At 48.3% G+C, this 25,465-nt stretch overlaps 1 protein-coding gene across 1 annotated transcript; it reads left to right on the top strand.

Moving 5' to 3' along the window:
• Window positions 1–11,859: 11,859 nt before the first annotated feature.
• Window positions 11,860–13,809, top strand: LOC125547077 (receptor-like protein kinase 7). The gene has a single exon (XM_048711098.2). The coding sequence runs from the start codon at window positions 12,670–12,672 to the stop codon at window positions 13,771–13,773; it is 1,104 nt and encodes a 367-aa protein (XP_048567055.1). The 5' UTR covers window positions 11,860–12,669; the 3' UTR covers window positions 13,774–13,809.
• Window positions 13,810–25,465: the final 11,656 nt, after the last annotated feature.

Below are 25,465 nucleotides of genomic sequence, written 5' to 3'. Positions count from 1 at the left end.
TGAGAGGGCAAGGAAACGACGAAGCTCAAGAATTAAGTTGCTCAAAGAAGGGGATGCAAATACTCGTTTCTTTCACCTTCGAATCAACCACCGACGGAGAAAGAACTTCATCCACCGCATCAAGCACAATAATGATTGGGTCACGAGCCATGATCAGAAAAAAGACATTATTCAGTGTCACTTTAGAAAACCCATTGGGAAAGCCCCCCCGCGCTCCAAAGACTTCAACTGGGACTGCATCCCGCCGTCTTCCTGTGACCTCTCAGACCTTGGATTGCCATTCAGCGAGGAGGAGGTCCGTGCTGCGATTCATGAGCTTCCAGGAGACAAAGCTCCGGGCCCTGACGGATTCACGTGCATTTTCTTCAAAGAATTTAGGATATCATTAAGCTGGAGATAATGCTTGCGGTCAATAATTTCTCCAATCTTCATGTCAACAACCTCCACTGGTTCAACTCGGCTAACATTGTCCTCATCCCTAAAAAAGATGGGGCGGAGGACATATCCGACTTCCGGCCTATCAGTCTCATCGACGCGGTTGCCAAGATCATTGCTAAGATGATGGCTACTCGACTAGCCCCTCACATGCATGCGCTTGTCTCCAACACACAAAGCACCTTCATTAAGAAAAGAAGTATTCATGACAACTTCATGTACGTTCGGAACTTGGCCCGCCGTCTACACCGCACCAAATCACCAACCTTGCTTCTCAAGCTGGACATCAAGAAAGCCTTTGACTCGGTTAGATGGGATTACCTTATGGACTTGCTGCGCCACCACCACTTCCCGAGCCGGTTCTGCGATTGGATATCTGCTCTCCTGTCCACGGCCTCCTCTAGAGTGCTACTTAATGGTGTTGCAGGCGACCTAATCAAGCATGGTTGTGGGCTTCGACAAGGGGATCCGCTCTCCCCCTGCTCTTTGTCCTCGCCATTGATCCTCTGCACCACATCCTAGCCAAGGCTACTGCGCAAGGCAACCTCCATCCCATCCGTGGCAACCCCATCCGAGCCTTCCTATATGCGGACGATGCGGCCATCTTTGTTGCTCCAATCAAAGAAGATATACAGTTTCTTGCTTCAACGCTCTCTGCCTTTGGTGATGTCACGGGGTTAGTCACCAACTGCAACAAGAGCTTGGTCGCGCCCATTCATTGTGCCAACGTTGACCTTGACGACGTTCTTCAAGCCTTCCCGGCGGTTCAGACCTCTTTCCCCTTGCGATACCTTGGCCTTCCCCTGTCGGTGACTAGACTTAAGCGCATACATTTTCAATACCTCGAGGACAAGATTGCGGGCAAACTGCCGCCTTGGTTGGCTATGCATGTTGCTAGCCTCGGGCGCATTGTCTTGGTCAAAGCGGTCCTCACGGTCATTGCGACCTACCATCTCACGCCGATGGAGCTGCCTGTTGAGGTCTGGAAAAAGATTGACAGCCTGCGACGTGCCTACCTTTGGGCTGGTTGTGATAAGGTGCCGGGCGGAAAGTGCAAGGTTAACTGGGATCTTGTTTGCAAGCCTAAGATTTTTGGCGGCTTGGGTGTGCGTAATCTCGAGAAGTTTGCGACCGCCCTTCGTCTTTGCTGGCTTTGGTTTGAATGGGCAGACCCTCCTAAGACTTGGTTGGGGATGGAAACGCCCTGTTCAAACAGTGACAGATTTGTTCTCGGCTTCCACAATAGTGACTATTGGGGATGGCAAAAAGGCTAAATTCTGGGAATCCCCATGGCTAAATGGTCTCCGGCCTAAAGACATCGCGCCAAAGATCTTTGAAGTATTCAAGAAGAAGGCATGTTTGGTTAACAAGGCCCTTGACAACAACTTCTGGATCCAGCAAATCGACACTACTCAGGGACTGACATTGCCACACATCCAGGAGTTTGTGGTTTTGTGCGAGATGATTGATGGTGTTGCTCTCAATCCTGATAGGAGGGACACTATATCTTGGAAATTCACTTCCAGTGGCGACTATTCAGCGGCTACGGCGTACACGGCACAGTTCGAGGGCCAAGTTCTCAGCTCAACCTCTCCCACAATCTGGAGGAATTGGGCTCCCCCGAAATGCAAATTCTTCACTTGGCTTATCATCCAAAACCGTGTGTGGACGGCAGATCGGTTACAGCGGCGAGGTTGGCCAAACTGCGGACTTTGCCCCCTATGCAAACAAGTCCAAGAATCTGCCGCCCATCTTCTTTTCCAATGTAGATTCACTGCCCGCGTCTGGACCGAGGTGGTCACCTGGCTTGGCATTCAGGACCACTCACCGCTGACTTGGCGCCATGAGGAGACACACTTCTGAGGACACGGTTCAAGATTGGTGGCTGAAGACGATCAACACGGGAGGGCATATCAAGAAAGCTGTTGGCTCTGTTCTGATGATTGTCATGTGGGAAATCTGGAAGGAGCGAAACGCGAGAGTTTTTCGCAACATGGCTTCACCGACCACTATTATCACTGCCAAGATCAAAGAGGAGGCCTATCTTTAGGCGTTGGCGGAAGCCAAACACATGAGTGCAATTATGTCGCAAGAGTAGCCTTTTATTTTGCCGCTTTGCGGCTTTTGTCTAAACCTTCCTTCTTAATTAATGAAAATGGCAAGTCTTTTGCCTTGTTTCAAAAAATATATATATTTTTGGTTCCTTCCAATAGCCTGAAGCCCTGAACCTGATACGAAGCGAACTCAAACGGAACAATCGGGTGACACTCTGATCAAACAACGTTCTTCATATTCAATTCTTTCACTGCCACAGAGCAGTCCATCTCCAGGATCGCCGGCACCCTGTACAACCATGCATCACTATTCATGGTACTATTTGATTCCGTGTTAGCAAATACACTATTCAAGGTTAGACTGTAACCTCGTTCCGGGTCAGTGGATCACTGCTAGTTTGAACTGTGTGTGCGCGCGCTTGTGTGTGTGTTTGTTCATTGTTCGTGGTTGTTGTGTGTGCATGTGTTAGTGTGAGTGTGTGCGCACACGCGTGCGTGACATAAGTGCAATTTAGTTTCGAGGTAAGAGGTGATTAATTTAGTTTCGTGCGTGACATAAGTGCAATTTAGTTTTGGACTACTTGAATTTTATTTTTGGTTCAGTAAAATTCTTTTTCCTTTTTCATGTGTATTTACCTTCCTTTCTGAGTCAGTTTTTTATTTGCTACATTGTTATATGCTTATTCTTGTACTATTAGAAGTTTTAAATGTGCAAATTGTGTGCAAGCTTTTGTTATCATTTCTTTTATGTTTCTTTTTCAATTTTGAGCCATTTTTTAATTTCCTTTCTCCTTTTAAGGTAATACAAATGCTACTAATTCATTCATTCTTAGAAAGCTCTATTTTCTATTTTGATTTAGTTTTTATTCTAGTTTTAGCATACAGAAGACTCGAGGAAGCCTTTGGATCTCGATCGGGTGATGGAAGCGATATGACTGAACAAAAAAAATAGGCGCCCTATTTAATAGCTGGCCCTTATTTCTAATGTTGCTCTAAGTATTATATGGATGTAGACATACGAGTTGTATGTAACCTATGTACATAATCATATTATTGTATGAAATTTAGAGTTCTTATATGTTTGTATTTCATCTTCTGAAACAATACAAGTTTTATGAAAATTTGGTCATTGATTGCTTTGAGCTTTTCTTTATTTTCTTTCTTCTTACTTATGGGTAATATCAATGGCTATGATTCAATCCACCAAATAATTACTTTTAGTTATTTTATTTTTACAATGTTGTTGTTTATTGATGCTTGGTCTTTTTTTGGTGTTGGATTTTCTCCTATATTTATGCATGCTACAATTATATATGCCTCCAGTCGCCGCCATGGTGATATCTGTCTCCATATCGCCGGGCCGAGTATGGGACATCCCTCGGAGGGCTCATCCGACCATGGTAACGATCATCTTGCTGCCGACTGGGTGATCCCCATCCATGGAACTGATCATCGTGCCGCACAGGGCGTTCAGGTTGCCAAGTGTGTGCCCCATCTCTCAGAGGAGGTGATTCCCTGCGCCGCCGAGGCATTATGGGACTGTGAGCCGACTGGGTGGTGTCTGCCCCAGCCAACTTGCCGTGAATATGATTTTCTGACTGGGATACAGCAGAGCGTTGTGCCAATGCAGCCTTCAGGAGCGCCTGAATTTGCCTAATCCCTTCGCCTGCTGTCGAACCGGACGGCTGAATGGAATCGGCAATCCGTCTAGCGGCCGCCAAGTTTTGGACCAGAGTGCACAGTACTTGGTAGTTGTCGACATTGTTGCCTAGAAACAATTGCCTCCTACTCCGACTGGAACTGGGGTTATTCCGGATCCGATCTTCCAAAGACGACTTCTCTACCTGCTCCAAGACGGCCTGCTCGGCCAGAGTAGCCAAGCCCAAGCGTGCCCACTCCAAGGCGTGCGCAAACTGCGCAGAGTTTGCTCGGCTTCTCTATTGATTTCATCAACTTGCTCCTGAGTGAGTGGTGCTGCCGACCCATGGACTCAGGCGCCATCGGCTGCTGCGCAAACCCTGCGACCATTACCATCTGGGCTATCAAGGAACCCAGGTGGGCCGTTATCGGTGTCGGCCATCAAAACCTCTGCTGAGTATTCAACGCTCTCGCAGCTGTCTTTCCCTTCTTTCCTGAAATCACTAGTTGATTGTAATGCACAGTGGGAGTAATATAAGACTGCTTGTAATAGATAGTATCATAAGTTAATATCATGCATGTGATACTAGTGTATGATACTACCTCCCTAATGCATAGTATCATATAATAGTATCATAGATGACTTTATTTATTGTCATGCATGACACATAGTACTGTAGCATTTATTATGATACAGTATCATAATATGATACTCAACCTTCTCTTTCTTCATTTAATTCTATACCACATCATCTAAATTGCCTACTAGTTATGATACTCTTATTACGACCAGCCTAAGACTAGTTATAGTGGAAGTAACTTAGCTAGTAACATAACACATACCGAGACAAGTTTGCTTATGTGGCACCTAGTTAATGAGGAGAAAGGTGTGTGGAGTAACATACTCCCTCCGTTTTTCTTTTGTTTGCGTATAACTTTTTGCCGTTTTTTCGCTTTTAGTCTGCGCCTAGGCTTTTTTCTCCCAATCTTTCCAATACTACCCCTCTCGTTCGTCTTCCCACGCAGCCGCTGCATTAACTAGGCGCAGCCCTCTCTTCCGCTTCGCCTTCTCGTCTCACTACGCTCCCCTCCACAAATCGCCCCCTCCACTCTCCCAGTCTGCTCGTTCCCATGGCCAACGATGGATTCAACCCGTGCTTGTGGGGAGAGAGCCAACCAATCGAAGAAGATGAAGTAGGCAGGCCACGACGAGGCAGGCGATGGCCACCTGCAGGCGCTCGCGGAGGACGGCCACGACGTCGGCCATGCCATCCCGGAGGATGGCCAGAACGTGCAGGCGGACAATGGCGACCGTGTGGCGCACGGGGGCGTCCAAGCTCTCGCAGGTATTGTCCACTCGCTGGCTGATACTGTGCAGTCGCTCGCCGACGGTGGCGACAGCGGCAACAAGCGAGCGAAGTACGGCGGCGATATGGTGGTGTGGGTCTGTGGGAGCGAAGTACGTCGTCCGCATCATCGCATGGGGCGCTGCCACTGCCACCACTCTCGTTTCCACCAGGGGCACCGCCGTCATGCGCACCATCGTGCTCTACGAAACAATGGGACACCGGTCATTGCGATCAAAAGGGCGGACTGACTGGTACAAAACGAAGCTTACCGTCGTCGCTCTCTTCGAAGACGTACACATACTGCAGGTCAGCCGCATCGCCATCGTACTGCTCGTCGACCACATCCCAGTTTATGGGCACGTTGAGGTCCAGATTAGCCATCGGATACTCAGAGAAGGGAACCGGGGAGGTGAGAAACAGAGGAAAAAAGTGCAGAGTTCTTCCATGGCGTGGACGAATTTATAAGCATGCTACTCTCGGTTTCAAAGGTCCATGGCGCTATAGCTGAAATTCCATGGCGCCAAGACAGTTTTGGAGGGAATGGAAATTGGCGCACAGCTAAAATTTGCGTTTTCGTTGAACCAGAAAAATGGCGCTCTACGGGTGCAGGGAAGCGATGCTTCATGATTCAAGAGCTGTGCATGCGGGGGAGAGAACGAGGAGAAACGAAACGGCAGCCAATCAGCAGCCACAACGCATTAGAAGGCGCGGGACTCGACTGCATGCAGCATTTATACTCCTCCATGCAGCGCATGCTAAGTCAGGGGCAAAATAGTCCAGAATTTTACTCCAGCAGCTGTCCTTGGTATGCGGTATTCCTCTTACACGCAAACAAAAGAAAAACGGAGGGAGTATTATGTTACCATCACATAGCGCTTCTCAAAAAATGTTGAGTCTATAAGCTAATAAATGCAACCATATATGGTACTACTTCTATGACACTTTGCACTATGAAAGTAGTAACATACACTAGTGTCATATGTATGACACTAGTCTAAGTTACTCCCCACTATGACCAGCTTAATGCACTCAAGATAAATTTGTTTATGTGGCATGTAGTTAATGAGGAGAGAGGTGTTTAGAGTAACATAATATGTTATCATCACATAACACTTTCAAGGCAAGGTGAGTCTACAAGCTAATAAATACAACCACCTGTGACACTACTTTTATGTTACTTTCCACTATGAAAATAGTAACATAGATTAGTGTCATATGCATAACACTAGTGTGTGTTACTCCCCACTATCCACTAGCCTAAAGATCACTCTAACCTTTCCTGGTTGCGACAAGTGGAACGCTGCATGTGCGCCACTTGTCGCAACCTGAGAGTTTACCTTTTTTCATAGATCCATTTATTCAAAACGTTTTATCTCTTAAACCGCGCGTAAAAATCTCGAAGAGTTTTCATCGTTGGATTCTTCGCGTCGAGATCTTCCAAACTAGATACCATGTTGATAGGTTTTGACGAACTTTTTTTCACAAAAAAACCAGATGAAAAAACCAAACCGAGAGCACGTTTTTTTTCCCTTTCCAAAGAGGCACGCCCGTGCCTCTCACGAAATCCTAACCGTGCCTCTCGCGGAAGCAAAATCGTGACTCTCGCGGAAGGAAAAAGAAGAAATGAAAAGGCGTTTTTTCCGTTTTCGAGGAGGCACGATCGTGACTCTCATGAAAGGAAAAAACAACATAAAACGCATTTTTTTTGTTTCTGACAGGCACAGGCCCGACTCTTACTAAAGCACAACCTTGCCTCTCGCGAAAGCAATACCATGACCCTCGCGAAAGGAAAAAAAACAGAAAATGCGTTTTTTTTTTCTTTTTTTCGTTTTCAAGAGGCACGGCTGTGACTCTCGCTAAAGCACAACCGTGCCTTTCGCGGAAGCAAAACCGTGACTCTCACGAAAGGAAAAAACAGAAAAGGCGTTTTTTTCGTTTTCGAGAGGCACGACCGTGACTCTCGCGAAAGCAAAACCGTGCCTCTCGCAGAAGCATAACCATGACTCTCGCGAAAGAAAAAAAACGCATTTTTTGTGCAATTTTTTTTGATCGAAAAGCTAAGACAGAGCGGTGGAAAACCAAAACGTCGAAAAAAATCGAAAAAAGACCGTTTAAAAAGCCGAAAACGCGTGCGGAAAAAAAATCCGGAGAAAGCGTCCAGAGCGCAACACGTGACGAATGGTTGAGAGCGCGTCAAGTGGCGTTGATCGTTGCGGGGCTCCCGAAGAAGCGCTCGTTAACTAGTTGCTCTCCTTCTTCCCCCTCATGAAGCGAAGCGAATAGATCGTGGATAGACTCGTCAGGTTCGAGCGCTGCTAGCTGCTCGGTTGCGGCCTGAAGGGCCACGGCAGGCTTCACCCACTGGTGGAGTCGCGAGCCACTGGATCGCTTGCGGCGACGCCTAGCAGGAAGTCGGGGGGGGGGGGGGGGGGGAGGGGGGCATCTGATACAGAACGGACAGCTGACGAAGGACTCTGTAGGAACTTGCGCGGAAGTGCGCTGCGTTGCGGACGGGCAGCGACTCCAAATCTAGCGGTCCTTCTTGAAGTCATGCTGAATCATCGACGACAAAATGGAGGGCACCGAAATGGATCTCGATGCTAATCATCATCTCGACACCGGAAACAATGACGAACTGAAAAATTCCACCTGCGACATGTTTGCGTACCGCTAGGCGCGCAGCCCCACAGTGGGCGTCAACTATCGTGGGAACTAATCTGACAGTAAGAAGTAGGGGTACGAGTAGAGGCTAGTTCTAGCTATGACGAAGGTGTGACACAAGGATTTACGAGTTCGGGCCCCTCTTGGAAGAGGTAACAACCCTATGTCTCGATCTTTGGAGTTTTGTTCTTCTTCTTCTTCTTCTTCTTCTTCTTCTTCTTCTTCTTCTTCTTCTTGCGTATGAGAATTACAATGGATGCTATCCCCTATCTAAGTGCTATGGGGTGGCTTATATAGAGTGCACCGACCCTTCATCTTGCTACATTAGGGCATCTCCAACGGCAACCCACAAAATTTCCTCCCACATCCCAGTCCGCGGACATGGATATGAGAGGACACCATCCAACCGTAGCCGCATACATTTCAATCAATTTTTCAACAAACCAGATGAAATTCGTGCAAACAAGGCCGGATTTATAAACATGACGGATTTCATACAAAACGGATGAAAACGATTACATTTTGGACATATTTTCGACTAAAAAGGTAAAACTATGTGCTCGTACGGTCGCACCGAGCTCCACTCCCATGACACGGATACACTACATTAGTCTACGACCGGCCGCGGCTTGTGCTGCTGTGCCAGCGTGGAGAAACTCACCACTCCTCCTAGAGCTAGCCTAGAGCGACGAGTTGCTGAACCACGCGTCGGCTTGGAGTCGCGGCAACTGGCTGTGATGGGCTAGGCGAGGGAGGTGGAGCAGCGAGCTGCCTCGCTTGTATCCGGTGGGCTTGACAGGTCACCCAGCCGGTTTGTATGCCGGAGAACTACTCTTCGAAAGCCGTAGGAAGAATGGAGAAAATGGTGAAGGAGGAGATGGGGGAGCGGCGGAGGGGTGCGATTCTTGCCCGACGTCTGGCCTCGTTTAAATAGTGGGCAGATGGGTGGAGCTCGACCGGCATTGCTTTTAATGTCGGCCCGCTCATGAACGAACGTTTGGCCGGAGTAGGTTTCTTGGCTTCCACGCGGGTTTAAGAGAGACATTTGAATGCGGCGAGGAGGCATGTTCAGTCGGGTGCACAGCGGGCGGTGCCCTCGGCCGGCGTGCCGCTTCAATGGCGGAGGCAGTGAGAGGTTGTGTCCGCCTTGAGCCCCTTCAATGTGGAGCGGTGCGCTCTATAGCGGCATGAATGCGGCTAGGTGGCGTCGGATGGGAAGTGCGTGCGGGAGGGGGGGGGGGTTGGTGGGATAGGGCGCTCAGAAAACGGGCTTGGGAGCGGTCCAGACTCCCGCAAACCTCCCTCGAGTTTGTCTCTGATTTGTGGGAGAAATTGTGTCCGAACCGTCCTGAAAACCGATACAGCACCGCGTTGGATGGCTTCCGCGGTCCGGACAGCACGGTCCGAACGGTTGCGGGAGGTTTGAGGGTCAGTATTGAAGATGCCCTTACAGAGGGAGTTGATGATTCAGGTTTAGTAAGGCGTTACATGTGGTAACTAATCAACTTTTAAATCAAGGCCGATATGACCGATATAAAGGCCTATATATCACTTTTGGGGCTCTATCAATATATACATAACATATCATTTTGTAAATATCATTTTCAAACATATCATCTGATATGGACCGAAATATCAACCGATATGGCCGATATCTAGCCCGATATGTCCACGAGAACTCTATGTCCGCTGATATAGCACGATATATAGATAATAATAGTTCTTTATTAAATAACAGTGAAATAAGATTATGCACTTACAACTTCAGCATATATTATCAAAATCATGCACAATGTTTCGTACAAATGCATACATATCGTATTTTTTTTAATCATAGAGTAAGAATTTTGTGAATCTTTTCTTAATAGTTTCTTAATCAACAAGTTATTAAACTAGGAATCTAAATGTGTTATGTTGAAGCATTGACATCATACATTTTGTTTTACTAAAAATACATTTTTTGAACAAGAATAATGAAAAAACTAGACATATTTTCTCCGATATATCTACATATCACCCGATATCCGACATCCGATATGTCGAAGCCAAACCGATATGAACCCGATATCCAATATTTTGAAGCCATAATGATGTGCGCCTTCAGACGTTTCTAATTCCATGCCCGTTGTCCGCCTTCCTTCATCCAGTGGTCACAAGACCGCCGAGTGGACCTGACACGGCCGCATAACTTCTGACCGAGTGGGTGAACTATGGCTGGTATCCAAGTGGAATGATGACCCTCGGGTCTTGATGTCTGGTGTTGTGGGCCCTTCATTTGGTTTGGAATGTACCTATTATGACCCTACCTGTGGTAGGTAACCCCAGCACCTACTACGGTGGTGGCGCCTATCCAGACTTGGGGCTGATGTCGGGCTAGGAGTGGATGGAGTGTCATCGCTCTTCCTATCATGGTTGAGTGCGTTGTGATGTGAGCGGCGTATGGTATCTTGTGACGGGGATGCCGGGGCGGCGGCCCGGATGGCGGTCTGCATGCATGTTTGCTCTTCGGCGGGCATCATTGCGGTGGTGGTGGCTCTCCTCCCGGGTTGTGTGGGCAATAGGAGGTGTTGTGGTGGGTCGCTTGGGCGTGCCCTCTCTCTCTCTCTCTCTCTCTCTCTCTCTCTCTCTCTCTCTCTCTCTCTCTCGGAGTGGCAGCGCCCTAATCCGGATCTGGGAATCCGAGAACGTCGCGCTCCTCCTGGCAGCCTCGTGGTGGCATGGGTGAGTTGTCGAGCGATAGCTCCATGCCTTGACGCCGATGACCGCAACACCCGTGGTTAGCGTGCTCTTCTTGAAGACGTTGTTGTGGTTATTCTCTCTATGTCAGGACTCCGGGTGAAGACTTTGTCCGCTGTGGACTCGTAGCGTGGGGGTGTTTAGTTCTTCCTGTGCTCGGTGCTGGTAGCGTACTCACATGTGTTCTGCGTGTGCCGCGTTGTACGAGGGCTATCTCACTATCTTATATTGTTCGACCCTGTACTTGTTTGGATGTTGTTATATATAAAGCAAGGCGAAAGTCTGTTTAGTAAGAGATGACGCTAATGAAAGCGGAGAACCCTAATCGTCAGCCGCGAGAGGAGGCGAGTGAGCATAGTATTTCAGATAAACGAACAGTGACAACAACACGGTTGCAAATGCGTTTGTAGCACGTGCCGCATCTGAACACACGGAGAGAGGAATCCGTCCATCACTTCGGTCTACTCTCAAGTCAAGCTGAGAGGGTGCTTGGATACGTTTTAGTCCCATGACTAAAAGTAGTGGGACTAAAACTTGCTAGCCCCACCCATGCTTGGATCCAAATACTAAAGAGACTAAAATCAAGTTATTGAGCATTTATTATCCTCCAAACCCTCCAATCCAGAACTCGCATGTGTTAAAGGAGAGGCATTAAATGATGAGAGAGAGGGCTAATACATATTTTAGTAGGTTTCCTATAACTAAAAATTTTTAGCCTCAAGACTAGTCCTAGCCTCTCTTTAGTCAGGGGTGCTTGGAACTTTAGCCTCTAAAAAAGACTATTTTTAGTCCGACTAAAAATAGTCTCTTGGATTCAAGCACCCTCTAAGTAATTTATCAGGTGGAGCCAGGTTTGGCTTAGCTTAAGGCCCAGGCGTCCAGCAAAGCAACGATGGTAGTATAATATAGTCATGATGACATGTATAGACTTTAACTTGGTCATGATACGCACCTGCATATGCAGCTTCCTATATGCAACAAAAGGAAACACGCTCCAGCCACAGAGGATTTCCATATAAATACCACTCCTAGACAGAATCGGCCCACCCACTACCAACTAGAGGCCACTGCGAAGTCCAAACAACCTCCAAATCCAAAACAAAAGCTGAAAGGTTAAACATCCTATTCTTCTTCACTTCCCTCCTCTTCATCTTCTTCTTCTTCTTCTTCTTAGGCCTAGAAAACTCTGATCATGGGATCTGTCTAGAAAGGATATTGGGGATTTTTCCCGTCATATAACTGGCGGAGCCAGGATTCGAGTATAAGGGAGGCTGAGTACGTATATTGATCTAATCTCGTTGGTAATTACTCATGGCTCCTACTAAAATTATCAATCGTTGGAAAGGGCCAGGCCCTGCTCGTCCCCCCCGGCTCCGCCCCAGAGATAAGCCAGCCCGCAAGTAGTGATTACAACGACGCTGTAATCATTGTCATATTGTACGGCTTGTGTACTGATACTACTGAAGCCATGCATGCCCATAAGCATTTTTTCTTAAAACATGTATGAGGAGTATGTATTTTGTCGGGATCGAGTTTGTTTTAGCGTGCGTGTCCGTCTACTTTGATATGATCGATCATATGGGCGAATCCAAACATATTTCATGAAGCAAATTTTAGTTAGCGGCTGCATCCCAGCTTGTTTTCTGGGAGCCGATCCTGGTGCAGATTTGTGCATCGAGCGAGCAAGGTGCTTTGCTCTACCTCGGTAGCTCTCCTTTCCCGCGCGCGCCCCGACGCCTCGTCCAGCTTCAGCCCCTGCTCAAACCATAATTGATCCATCTCTCTAACGCACGCGCATGCAGGTCGTTCGTCGCGCCAGCTTCATGCAAGGGCAAGGGCAATTAGCAGGCCGTGGACTGGTGGCGCAGGCGCCCTACGGATGGTTCCGGCGCGGCACCAGCCGAAGGAGCTGCAGCCTTGCTCTGCGGTACAGTGAGCAACATATAGTTGGAAGCATCCGCGACGACAACGCGATGCGCAGCAACGGTGCGACATCCAGATACCAGTCGGCGCTGTACCGCGTCCAGCTTCAAGACGCCGGAGCCGGAGGCACTAGCGCAAGGACGGTGCTGGTCAAGAAGCTGTCCCAGAACGAGAACGAGTCGACGGCACGGGGCGTCGTCGATCTCGACGGCCGGTGCCAGTCGGAGGTGAACCTGCTGGGCGGCATCCGTCACGCGAACATCATCAACCTCGTGGGTTCCATCTGGAGGGACACCTTCATCCTGCTCGTCTACGACCACATGGACAACGGCAGCCTCCACCAGTGGCTGCACCCGGGCCCCCTTCCCCTCCCCCTGCCGGAGGCCGAGCGGCGGCAGACGGTGACGTCGCAGTTGGACTGGCCGACGAGGCGGTCCATCGCCATCGGCGTCGCCAGAGGGCTCTGTTACCTGCACCACGGACGCAGCAACTACCACATCGTTCACCACAACATCAACTCTACCAGCATCCTGCTCGACCGTGACCTCAGGCCCAAGATCGCAGGCTTCGGCCTGGCACGGGTCAACCTCGCCGGGCTGGACCACCCGGTGCCTGCCTCGGAGCTCACGGCTGCCAACATATTCGGCTACACGGCTCCAGAGTATGCGACCCTGGTGACGGAGAAGGTGGACGTGTACAGCTTCGACGTGGTGCTGCTGGAGCTCGTCACCGGTCGGGTGGCCAACGAAGCGGTGCCGGGTGGCCACTTGGCAACCTGGGCACGGAGGCACTGCGAGGAGGAGGACGGTAGAGGTTTCAGCGAAGTCGTCGTGGACATCCGGATCCCAGACCGAGCACGACACGTGAAGGAGATGGCGGCCGTGTTCAGGCTGGGCGTGGAGTGCACCATTCCGGACCCCGGGGAGAGGCCACCCATGCTCAAGGTTCTCTGCCGACTCCGCAGGCGTCGCCGCTGATTCCGTCGCACCTGCTGAGTCCCCACTATGTATAATACGTAATCTTTTTCTTCATAGTAACACGTTTCTCATTTATATTTTCTCATTCATATTATAAGAATTATAGTATAAGTCAAGTACATATTAACCTGGCAAAACTAAAAAGACAGTAAAACGCTAGCCTTTACACAAAGAAACATCAGCCAATAACTAAAATTACAAACAAGACTGAAGAGTCATCTAAGCTTGACACAAACGCTACTAAGAAATAAGTAGTTTAGACCAGTAACCAGAACAGTTGGATTGAACAAACAATTACATTTGCAAGAAAAGGGTTAAGGGCATCTCCAGTGCTGAACCGCAAATTTGCTCCTGCATTCGTCTGCGGACAAGGGACGACCAGTCCGCGGACATGGATGTAGGAACCGGCCATTTAACGTTGGATGCATACATTTTGATCCAAGTTTCAACTGACCGGAAGAAATTCATACAAATACAGCGGATTTTTATATAAACTGCACGAAATTCATTATAATTTTGAACATTTTTTCATTAAAAAAGCAGCCGGACCCTAAAGCTATTCTACGGGAGCGCCTGTCGTCCACTTCCTTTGTATTCCCATCGATGACCGCTCCTCCATCTGTCGTGTCATGGCGGCCACAGCCTCCTCGTTTGCGCCCTCACCGTAGATTTGGCCCTCCGCCAGCCGGTGCTGCTCGAGGAGCAGAGGTTGGAGGAGTAGGTTGTACCTCTGCTCCTCCCACGTCTGCCGGAATTTCGACATAGGAGCCAGCGCAGGTTGCTCCTCATCCACCATTGTGACGCCCGGATAATTAAGCTACAGTAAACCATTGCTAATGATACCACGTCACCTCGATTTGCTGTTGCTAATCTCACGTCGGTTTGAAACTTTCAAATTCAAAATTTAAATATTGTCAAACAACAAAAGTTTCCAAACATTAAAACTAAGATGTCCAAAATGTGTCAAATAAATCATGGATAATACCGATGAAGAAACCACACTTTTATAGAACGTTTAAAGACTCTAAAGTAATTAAAACAACAACTATGACAATTAATTAGATGCCTTTAAAAAATTATAATAATACAAAATATTTTATTTAGGTGTCAAACTTTTTGTGATAGTAGAATAAGTTATAACATTAATTTAGGAGTCGTGGTTATATTTTATAAAACTAAAATTAAAATAGAATAAAATAGAAAACTAATAAACAGAAAATAAAAATAGAAAACCAAAACAAACAAAGGCAAGAGACAGAAAAAACGAAAAGAAAAAAAGAACCCTCCCGGGCCACGGCCCAGCAGGTCGGCCCACCAGCCGCGCCCATAACCCCCCACACCTCGTAACCCTAACCGCGCACTACCCTACTTCCCCCTTCCCCCCCCTCCCACATCGCCCACTTCCCCCGATCTAGATCGAGATCGGGGACTCGACGCCGACGCCGCCTGGTGCTGCCCCGCCTCATGCCGGCGCACCGCCACCTCGCCGAACCTCTTCGCCAGCCTGCTTCCTTCTTCGTCGTCGTCCTCGTCTTTTCCCCCCGAGCACCACTGCCCTGACCCCACGATCGCCGGTGAGGCCCCCGGCCTCCTCTCCCCCCGCCCTCGTACACGCGCGCCCCGCCGGCTTCGCCTTGCGCCTCCCCTCCCGCGCCCGCTTGCTCGCTTCCACACACCCCGCTTCGCCTGGGCCGCGCGCCTCGTCGTCCCGCTCCTCGCGGCCGCAACCGCTATTGCCGTTGCAGCCCGCTGCGTCGCTGCTCGCCGCGGTCGGCGCCTCCCTTGGCCGCGCTCCACCGCCCGCCACTCGCGTGCGTGCGCCGGCGCGCACCACGACGCCCCGCGCGCCTTCCCCCTGCTCTGGACACCGAGGCCCACGCTCACAGAGTCACAGTGGCCTCGCCCCGCATCGTCGCCTCACTCCCCATGCCCGGTTCGTGCACCGACCCCCCCTACATGTCCCGAGCCACGCCCCGACGCCTCACATGCGCTCTTGTGATGGCCGCGCCTTGGCCGCCCCTGCCGCCGCTCTCCCTCCGCCGTGCAGCCCTGCTGCTGCTGCTGCTCCGCTGCGGGCGCCGCTCACCGCGCGTCCGCGCCGTTCGGGTCCTGCATCTCCGTGCTGCCCCGCACCGGCCCGGTCACGCCACCCCCCTCCAGCCTGCGCCGCCCAGCCCCGGTGCTGCCCCGCCATGGCCTCGCCGGTGCCATCTCCGGCGCCCGGCGCCCCTCCGTGCCGCTGGCCCTCGTCCGGGTCGGGCACCTCCAGCGCCCCATCATCCGCACCCGCACGCCCGCGCGCCCGCTAACCCGCATGGACCCCCTGGGCCTATGACAGATGGGCCCTGCCCAGAATGTTTTAAAAAAACAAAAGTAATAAGAATAAATAAATATTAATTAATTAATTAATTAAAGAATTAATTAACTTAATTAATTTTGATTAATTAAACTAATCAAATAACTAAACTAATTAAACTATTAGGTAATTAATTAATTAGTATGACAGTGGGGCCCACCCCCTAATTAATTTTGATTAGTTTAATTAAACTGTTTAATTAAAATGTGTCACTAACCAGTGGGACCCACTAGTCAGGTTGACCAATCAACTCTGTTGACTGCTCATGTCAGCATGACAGCATGCTGATGTCATTAATCTATTTTTGAATTTAATTTAAATAATTAATTAAATTCCAGAGATTAATAAAATCTTTAGAAAATCATATCTTTTAATCCTTAACTCGGATTAAAATATTTTCAACATGAAAGTTGCTCAGGACGAAGAGACGAACCCGGATACGCAGCCCGCTCGTCCGCCACACTCCCCTAACATATCAAACTCGCAACTTTCCCCCTCCGGTTTATCTGTCCGAAAACATGAAACACCGGGAATACTTTCCCGGATGTTTTTCCCCCTTCACCGGTACCACCTTGTACCGCATTAGGGCACACCTAGCATCACGCTTTGTCATGTCATGCATCGTCATGCATTTGTTTGCATTATATTTATTGTTTCTTCCCCCTCTTCTCTCGCTAGACATCGAGACCGATGTCGCTGCTACCCAGTACGACTACGGTGTTGACGACCCCCTTTCTTGCCAGAGCAACCAGGCAAGCCCCTCCCCCTTGATCACCAGATATCGCCTACTCTCATCTATACTGCTTGCATTAGAGTAGTGTACCATGTTACTGCTTTCCGTTAATCCTATCTTGATGCATAGCCTGTCATTGTTGCTACAACTGTTGTTACCTTTACCTGCAATCCTAATGCTTAGTATAGGATGCTAGTTTACCATCAGTGGCCCTACATTCTTGTCTGTCTGCCATGCTATACTATCGGGTCGTGATCACTTGGGAGGTGATCACGGGCATATACTTATACATAATATATGATACTTGTGGTGATTAAAGTCGGGTCGGCTCGTAGGAGTACCCGCGAGTGATTCAGATGTTGGGGGCTGAAGGGGCAGGTGGCTCCATCCCGGTAGAGGTGGGCCTGAGTTCCCGAAGGCCTCCGACGGTTACTTTGTGGCAGAGCGACAGAGCAGGTTGAGACCACCTAGGAGAGAGGTGGGCCTGGCCCTGGTCGGCGTCCGTGGTTATTTCAGAATAACACGCTTAACGAGATCTTGATATTTGATCTGAGTCTGGCTACTGGCCTATACGCACTAACCATCTACGCGGGGACAGTTATGGGCACTCGACGTCGTGGTACCAGCCGAAGCCTTCGTGACGTCAGCGACTGAGCGGCGCGCGCCGGGTTGGACCGCGTAACGCAACTTCCTTTGTAATGGAGGTTGCTAGGTCTGCTCTCCGGCCGCGTACGCAACGTGCAGGTGTGCAATGGGCGATGGGCCCAGACCCCTGCGCCATAGGATTTAGACCGACGTGCTGACCTCTCTGTTGTGCCTAGGTAGGGCTGCGACGTGTTGATCTTCCGAGGCCGGGCATGACCCAGAAAAGTGTGTCCGGCCAAATGGGATCGAGCGTGTTGGGTTATGTGGTGCACCCCTGTAGGGAAGTTAATCTATTAGAATAGCCGTGTCCCTCGGTAAAAGGACGACCCGGAGTTGTACCTTGACCTTATGACAACTAGAAGTGGATACTTAATAAAACACACCCTTCCAAGTGCCAGATACGACCGGTGATCGCTCTCTCACAGGGCGACGAGGGGAGGATCATCGGTTAGGATTATGCTATGCGATGCTACTTGGTGAACTTACCATCTACTCTCTTCTCCTGCTGCAAGATGGAGGTTACCAGAAGCGTAGTCTTCGATAGGACTAGCTATCCCCCTCTTATTCCGGCATTCTGCAGTTCAGTCCACATATGATACCCTTATTCCTTTTGATACCAGTGCATACATATGTAGTATAGATCCTTGCTTGCGAGTACTTTGGATGAGTACTCATGGTTGCTTTGCTCCCCCTTTTCCCCTTCCTATACTCGATTGCTGCGACCAGACGATGGAGCCCAGGAGCCAGACGCCACTGTCGATGACGACTACTACTACTCGGGAGGTGCCTACTACTACGTGCAGCCCGCTGACGACGACCAGGAGTAGTTTAGGAGGATCCCAGGCAGGAGGCTTGCGCCTCTTTCGATCTGTATCCCAGTTTGTGCTAGCCTTCTTAAGGAAAACTTGTTTAACTTATGTCTGTACTCAGATATTGTTGCTTCCGCTGACTCATCTATGATCGAGCTCTTGTATTCGAGCCCTCGAGGCCCCTGGCTTGTAATATGATGCTTGTATGACTTATTTTTATTTGTAGAGTTGTGTTGTGATATCTTCCCGTGAGTCCCTGATCTTGATCGTACACGTTTGCGTGTATGATTAGTGTACGATTGAATCGGGGCATCACAAGTTGCTATCAGAGCCGACTGCCTGTAGGAATCCCCCTTCCACACTCCTTGGCCGAAGTCGAGTCTAGACATTGCAAAACCTTTTACTAACTTGGCTGTGTGTCTTACAGGCCCATGTCGCCATTGGGTGGTATTAGGATCTTTTACTCCTCGATCCTTACTCTGGGACTCTGAACTCTCTTCTATTCGGGTTAAATGATTTTACTAAATTTGACTCTAGGTTCTCGTAACTACTTTCTCCCGGAGAGCCCCTTATTACAGATGAACGCCTGCTACACCAGAAGATTCAGAAGATACTCTCCGATGTTATCCCGAGAACTTGTGCTCATTGCGTTTGCAATTCCCTTCCAACGTCAACCCCTATAGATAACTACATGCACTTGCCATTCTTACCTTAGTCCCCAGTTGCTCTTGTTATTATCGCGAAATACTCGTTGTTCCAAGAATCCTTGTGCCTACTGCCTTGCAGTTCCTTGTTACATGAATACCCCTACGGATATTTCCTCGCACTTGCCGACTATCCGCTCATCCCCAGTTGTTCAGGTGTTTCACAAAGTTCTTCGAAATACCAATCTCCTGAAAATCATCAACAGCCTATTACTCTCGAAATTCTTACTCGCTTGCATTATGATTGATCCCATAAGTATGGTAATCTTATTGGCATCCTTAGTCATTATCAGTTTGAGTCTGTTGAATCAATATGTTGTGAATGCTCGCAATCCTTAATCAGATCCTTCATTTCGTCCTTCCAGCTCAGACGTCATTTTAAACATGAGCTGGATCTCGACCAATCAAATTGCCTTCGATTGTACCCCTAAGGCTATTCGACTTATCCATCCTTAATCAGAGCATTGCTTCTGATCCCTTGTCTTGGAATTCATAATTCCTTTGCATTTGAACTTTGAATTAGTCAGTTGTTTCTATAATCAGATCTCCTTGCATTTTCTTCCTTTGGTTGAGTACCAATGCTCACATCAGATCCCTTGTGGACCATCAGTTCCTTTGTTGGATTTTATCCGACAGTGTCCTTCATATTGAATAACCTTGTGAGCCTTCCATGGGTATATAATGCCTTTGGTAAATTGTATCATCTACTTTTGAACAATGCTCTACTTTCGAGCTGGTGATGTTTACTATTGAAGCTTGCGGAATATGTTTCCACGATACCCCGATGGGTTGAACCTATGCCTTCCTTATTATGTGTGAACTCGAAAGTCTTCACGAGTCATACTCTTCTGGTAGCTCCTTGCTTGCGAGTACTTTGGATGAGTACTCACGGTTGCTTTGCTCCCCCTTTTCCCCTTCCTATACTCGATTGCTGCGACCAGACGATGGAGCCCAGGAGCCATACGCCACTGTCGATGACGACTACTACTACTCGGGAGGTGCCTACTACTACGTGGAGCCCGCTGACGATGACCAGGAGTAGTTTAGGAGGATTCCAGGCAGGAGGCCTGCGCCTCTTTCGATCTGTATCCCAGTTTGTGCTAGCCTTCTTAAGGCAAACTTGTTTAACTTATGTCTGTACTCAGATATTGTTGCTTCCGTTGACTCGTCTATGATCGAGCTCTTGTATTCGAGCGCTCGAGGCCCCTGGCTTGTAATATGATGCTTGTATGACTTATTTTTATTTGTAGAGTTGTGTTGTGATATCTTCCCGTGAGTCCCTGATCTTGATCGTACATGTTTGCATGTATGATTAGTGTACGATTGAATCGGGGCGTCACAATCATGGCGGCGGCGTAGTGCACCTGCGCCTATTGCATGGTCAAACCGCCATTCACAGGCACGGGATCTGGTGCGATGTCTTTGTCGGAGCCCGTCTCCATTGAAGGATCATCGTCGGAGACCTCGGGCGAGCTAGCCGACATGCCCTGCTCGATCCGCCTGGCGTGGCGGCTTTGCCAGGAGGCTGCAAGGGAGGCCCGATCGTGCTTCTGCTCCGACGACGGGCTCTCCCACATAGCTGTAGAGCTTGCGGTCATGGTGGGCGTGGGGGCAAGGAAGGAGGATATGGAGCGGATGTGTTGTGTTGTGGAGTTTAGTTGGGTGTGGCCGCCTTTAAATGGCATATTCTAGTGAAGCCAAGCGTCCGGCTGTGTCAATGTGCGGCACCGGAGTTAGTTCCTCGGCTGGCAATCCTGCTCAATGGCGACATACAGAGGAATGGGCATTGGACGAGTGTGGTAGATATCTGTCCCATCCCGTATGGTAAATGTCTCTCCAGGATTGAACATGCATAGACAACGGGGACGCGACGCGGGCTGCACTCTTGGCCGGCGGGCCACTTCAGTGCCTGGCGCCAGTGAGAGGTCGCATCGCTCAGGTCCAGCATCAATGCGGAGCGACCGCTATACAGTGGCATGAATGCGGGAAGTGGCACCGGGTGGGAACGCATGCGGGCGAAGGAGTAGGGTTTTGTAGGGCCAGTGCAGTCAGGAGCGGGTGTGAAGCGGTTTGGACGCCCACAAAGCCCCCCCCCTACTTTGTATCTGGTTTACGGGGAACAGTGCGTCTGGACCACCGAGCGAACCGATATAGGACCGTGTTAATGGCAAAACACGTCCAGACTGCGCGGTCCAAACGGTTGCGGAGGGGTTGAGGGTCAATGTTGGAGATGTCCTAAACCCAACTTTGCAAGATTGTCATGCAGAGTTACCGACCTATCAAAAAAAACATTTGCCAAGCCAAAACTAGGACGAGGCTGAATTGGTTGTTATTGCTCTCTATCCATTTATGTATATATGAAAGATCCAATGGTTGGCTTTGACATGAGATGCACGGCTTGGCACAGAGAGATGGCTATGCAGCAGCGAGGGTCGCATCACATATTCACATGTAGTTGCTGGGATCGCAAAAAGTGATGGCGACAACACTTCAGTGACTCCGATGGTGTTGTTACTCGAGCACTTGGTCTTGAGCTCCAAAGTGAAAACCTAAGTTTGACCCGAACTGGTTATACCTGCCAATGGATGTTCTTTTTTACGTTGTTATCTTGTTGAAGGCATTGCTTGGATATGCTCAGATTGATTCTTCAAGATGAAAACTTAGATTCTGGCCTTGGTGGTTGGATATGGTGACGGTGACGCTTGTCAGTCCATGAAGGCGTTGTTGTTAAAGAATCTCATCGTCTATGTTGTCATGAATGGTTCCTACGGATATGATCATTGTTGTAGTTTGCTAATCATGTATCTGATTGCTTTGGCTTTTTTCCTCGCATATGCACAATTTTCGTCTTATATACTTGCTAGCGTATTTTCGTGTGTTGGTGTTAACTTTGTGCATCCTATCTATCTAGAGGTCTGATGTGTGTCCATTGTGTTATGTATCCTTTATTCCTTTTAATGTTTCATTTTAAGTTAACAAAATTCATCCATTATAAAAAGGTATATTTATGAAAGAACTTGGAGAAAAGTGAAGAACAGTATGGAGTCAAGGAGATGAATATATTGGTACCCTTCGGGTTTCGAGCCCATTGCTGCTAAGGGCATCTACAACATAAACCTCTATAGTGGACACAACATTCGTTTGTGGATCGGTCCGGACATTGATACAGAAGCCCCATCGAAAGCTAGCCCCAAACATCCGATCATATTTGATGCAAATTTAAACAAACTGAACAACTTTCATTCAAAGATAAATAATTTTTTACATAAAACCATATGATTTTCATCTAAACTGGAGCACATTTATTATATTTTCGACATATTTCAACTAAGCCCTATTCTCACATAAATGATTGTCGGCGTCCGTTTCTCATGACATGCCTTCCCCATGTCCAGCAACAATCTCATCGGACGACCGTGAGTCCCAGAAAATGAAGCTTCATCGGGAAGGGAAGAGTAGCTAGCTTCTGCCTCTGTGAAGTGGGAAAGCACACCGGCCGGCAATGAGCCCACCAAGTTTAGCTTCAGCGCGAGGATAAGAATAGTGGCCTCTTCCTCCGCGAAGCGGGCAAGCTCACCGGCTATGAGGCCTAGCAAGACGGTGGCGGTGACCTTCCTGGGACCCAAACACCGGCGTCCTCCCATGTTCTACACTTCCTCGCTATGGACGTGTCAGCCTCGTCATCGTGGGGGCGGGGCGTGGCTAACGTGGAGTGGGCGACCATGTCGATGCTTTCATCATGAACAAAAACCCCTTCGTTCAATGACTGATAACGAAACCATGGACGTCCATATCGATTCCTATGAGTACACGAATGACATTCGAGGGAATTTTTAGTTATCATGTGCTATTCCCTTTTCTTCACGGTACTTTCCAAAACCTGAGGCGAGTTATATAGGTATCCTCTTGAGTCATACACATACTCACTATACCAGTCTCCTCGTTACCGGTTTTGCTCTTCTTTCTTGTTCACATGTTCCGGCATCCCCGTGACCTAGTCACCTGTGTCTGGCCAGACGATGATGGATGTCGTCACGCCGAGAGGTCCCTAAAAATATCTCTCTATCGTCGGAGGAGCAAACCCACTGAAGTGACTACAATACTCTCATGGTCTAAGGAACTAAATCACACGTTAACACTCTGTATTATAGCAATTAACTTTTGATGATATAATCTCAAAGTATAACAAACAAAGTTGGGTCGATTCAATATGATCGTTCTTCTAACGTCATACTCTCAGTGTTATTTTAGGATTATCGTTACACTTAACGATATCCTAAGATCCAGAAAATATGATCACTAACAACACTTAAGCTAGTCTTGGAGGTGAGACTAGGAATCTTATTATACCGTTTATCATTCCAAATGTGCATATGGGTTTTCCACTCAATCGCATATTCTATGATCATAACAGTTATATCACATAATATAAACTCTTAATTATGAATATGAAAATATAATAATACAATACTATTGCCTCTAGGGCATATTTCCCACACAGCACAATGGTGGCAACCGCGCCAAGAAGTAGATGATGATCGTTTCCTAGTTTATGTAATTATGCAACAAGATGTGCAATGTAATGTTAAGTCACTTATGTAATAGATGTTTAGTTTAGTTATGCTATAATATTTTATAAGTATATATTATTTTTATGTAGACAAATCAAGTCACAACGCACACGATTCACCTCGAGAACACGTGTGTGATGATTACACCATCACGCGTCGTTCCTAGCAACCGTTTGCCATGTTCCCATTATCGCAGATAAGTGGTTCCTCGCAACTGTTTGCCAGGCAGCACACATGGTTTGTGTGGTGGAATCATATGTGTTATTTCAACTTATTGCACTCAGGTCTGTGATAAAACTGTGTGTCCCATATCATATATGCATCTTTTTTCTAAATCGTGTACGATGGATCGGCCATCGCACACTTTTTTTTCTGGCAGACGGTTCAATTTTTCTCCCGTTTGTGATGGTTACATCACACACACTTCAGTTTAAGAGTGTGCAATTGGTGTGTCTTCATAGTACGATTGTGCACTAGTAATACCCACGGTAGTTATTGCTAAGGACATCTTCAACAGTAATCCATAAATTTCCTCTCGCATCCGTGTACGGATAGGGGAGCGCAGTCCGCACACATGGATGTGAGAGGACGTCATCCAACCTTAGCCGCATATATTTCAAACCATATTTTAACTAAGCGAACGAAACTCATACAAACCAGCCGAATATTCATCAAAGTTCAGATAGAAAAATAGTATAAATCATTTATACGTAGCATGCAATTAAGTCTCGTACAACAATATCTCAAATTCGACCACATTAACCAGATGGCCAACAAGTTTTCCATCAATGGATCATGTTGTCCCACACATGCTGCCACTTCAGTTTCATCCAAGAGTGTGTGTACGTATATACCCGTCACACTGTCCTGTGGTACACCACTGCAGCGTATGCGGGCTACATATAATGTGTAGGCCAATATTGAGTGAATGAACCAATCAACAAGTTGGGCAAGAGGAAGTAAAACTTACGATCTCGCCTTCTGCCGCGTGCAATGGCCACCTTGCCTCGAGCTGACGAACCATGTCGCAAAACATGGTGACGCTAATCTGGATAGCGTGCCAGCGATACGACAATGACTTCACGTTGTGTGGTTGACTGATATACATGTCGCAAGGTGCAATGTGCTTTCGTGCGTAAAAATTTTCATGCACTTGCTCCTAGAAGCCCTCCCCTCCCCCCCCCCTCCCCCTCTCTGCTCCTGCCTACGAAATCCGCAGATACGGCAACCATGAATCGCACAACAACTCATCCTCCATGGTTGAGTAGCTCACCATCCTTCGAACTCTAAAAAGCGACATAGCATTTGAAAATAAGCTCAATGGCATTTGACCGAACACCTATCGGGCGTGGTGTCTGCCATGGAGGTCGTCGATTGGGGGCGGAGTGAACCTGGGTAGAAACGGCCCCAGGGTGGACAGTTTCGTCATAAAAGGCGAGCGGGCGTGTAGGTGTTGGTTGCGGGCGTCCGAAAATGGGACCGGAAGGGGGGATTGGGTGGGCTGGAGTTGTCGGAGTCCTACGTTTCGGGTGTGCGGACTCCCACAAACCTCGCCCACTTTGCCTCCAATTTGCGGAAGGAATTACGTCCGGACCGCCCTGTGGATCGATATAAAACCACGTTGAATGTCTTCCATGGTTCGGACATCACAATCTGAATAGATGTGGATGGTTTACGGGTTCGCTCCGGAGATGCGTAGAAGGCGCAAAATAAGTTGGGACGTCCTTTTTCGATCTGAAGGAAGCAGCGTCAGCTATTTCCTTATCCATTCACTGGAAATTCCATTCGGCCATGCTGGCCGTCCAAATCAAAGAACAAGAAATTGCACAAATGTTTGAGACCGGCAATAGATTGAGACAAGCTTAGCAATCCCA

Source organism: Triticum urartu, chromosome 3A, assembly GCF_056163025.1.
Source record: "Triticum urartu cultivar PI428250 chromosome 3A, HENAU_Tu73, whole genome shotgun sequence".
NCBI classification, from domain to species: domain Eukaryota; kingdom Viridiplantae; phylum Streptophyta; class Magnoliopsida; order Poales; family Poaceae; genus Triticum; species Triticum urartu.
Note: the sequence above shows the minus strand (reverse complement) of the source record. Positions and strands in the feature narration are given on the sequence as shown.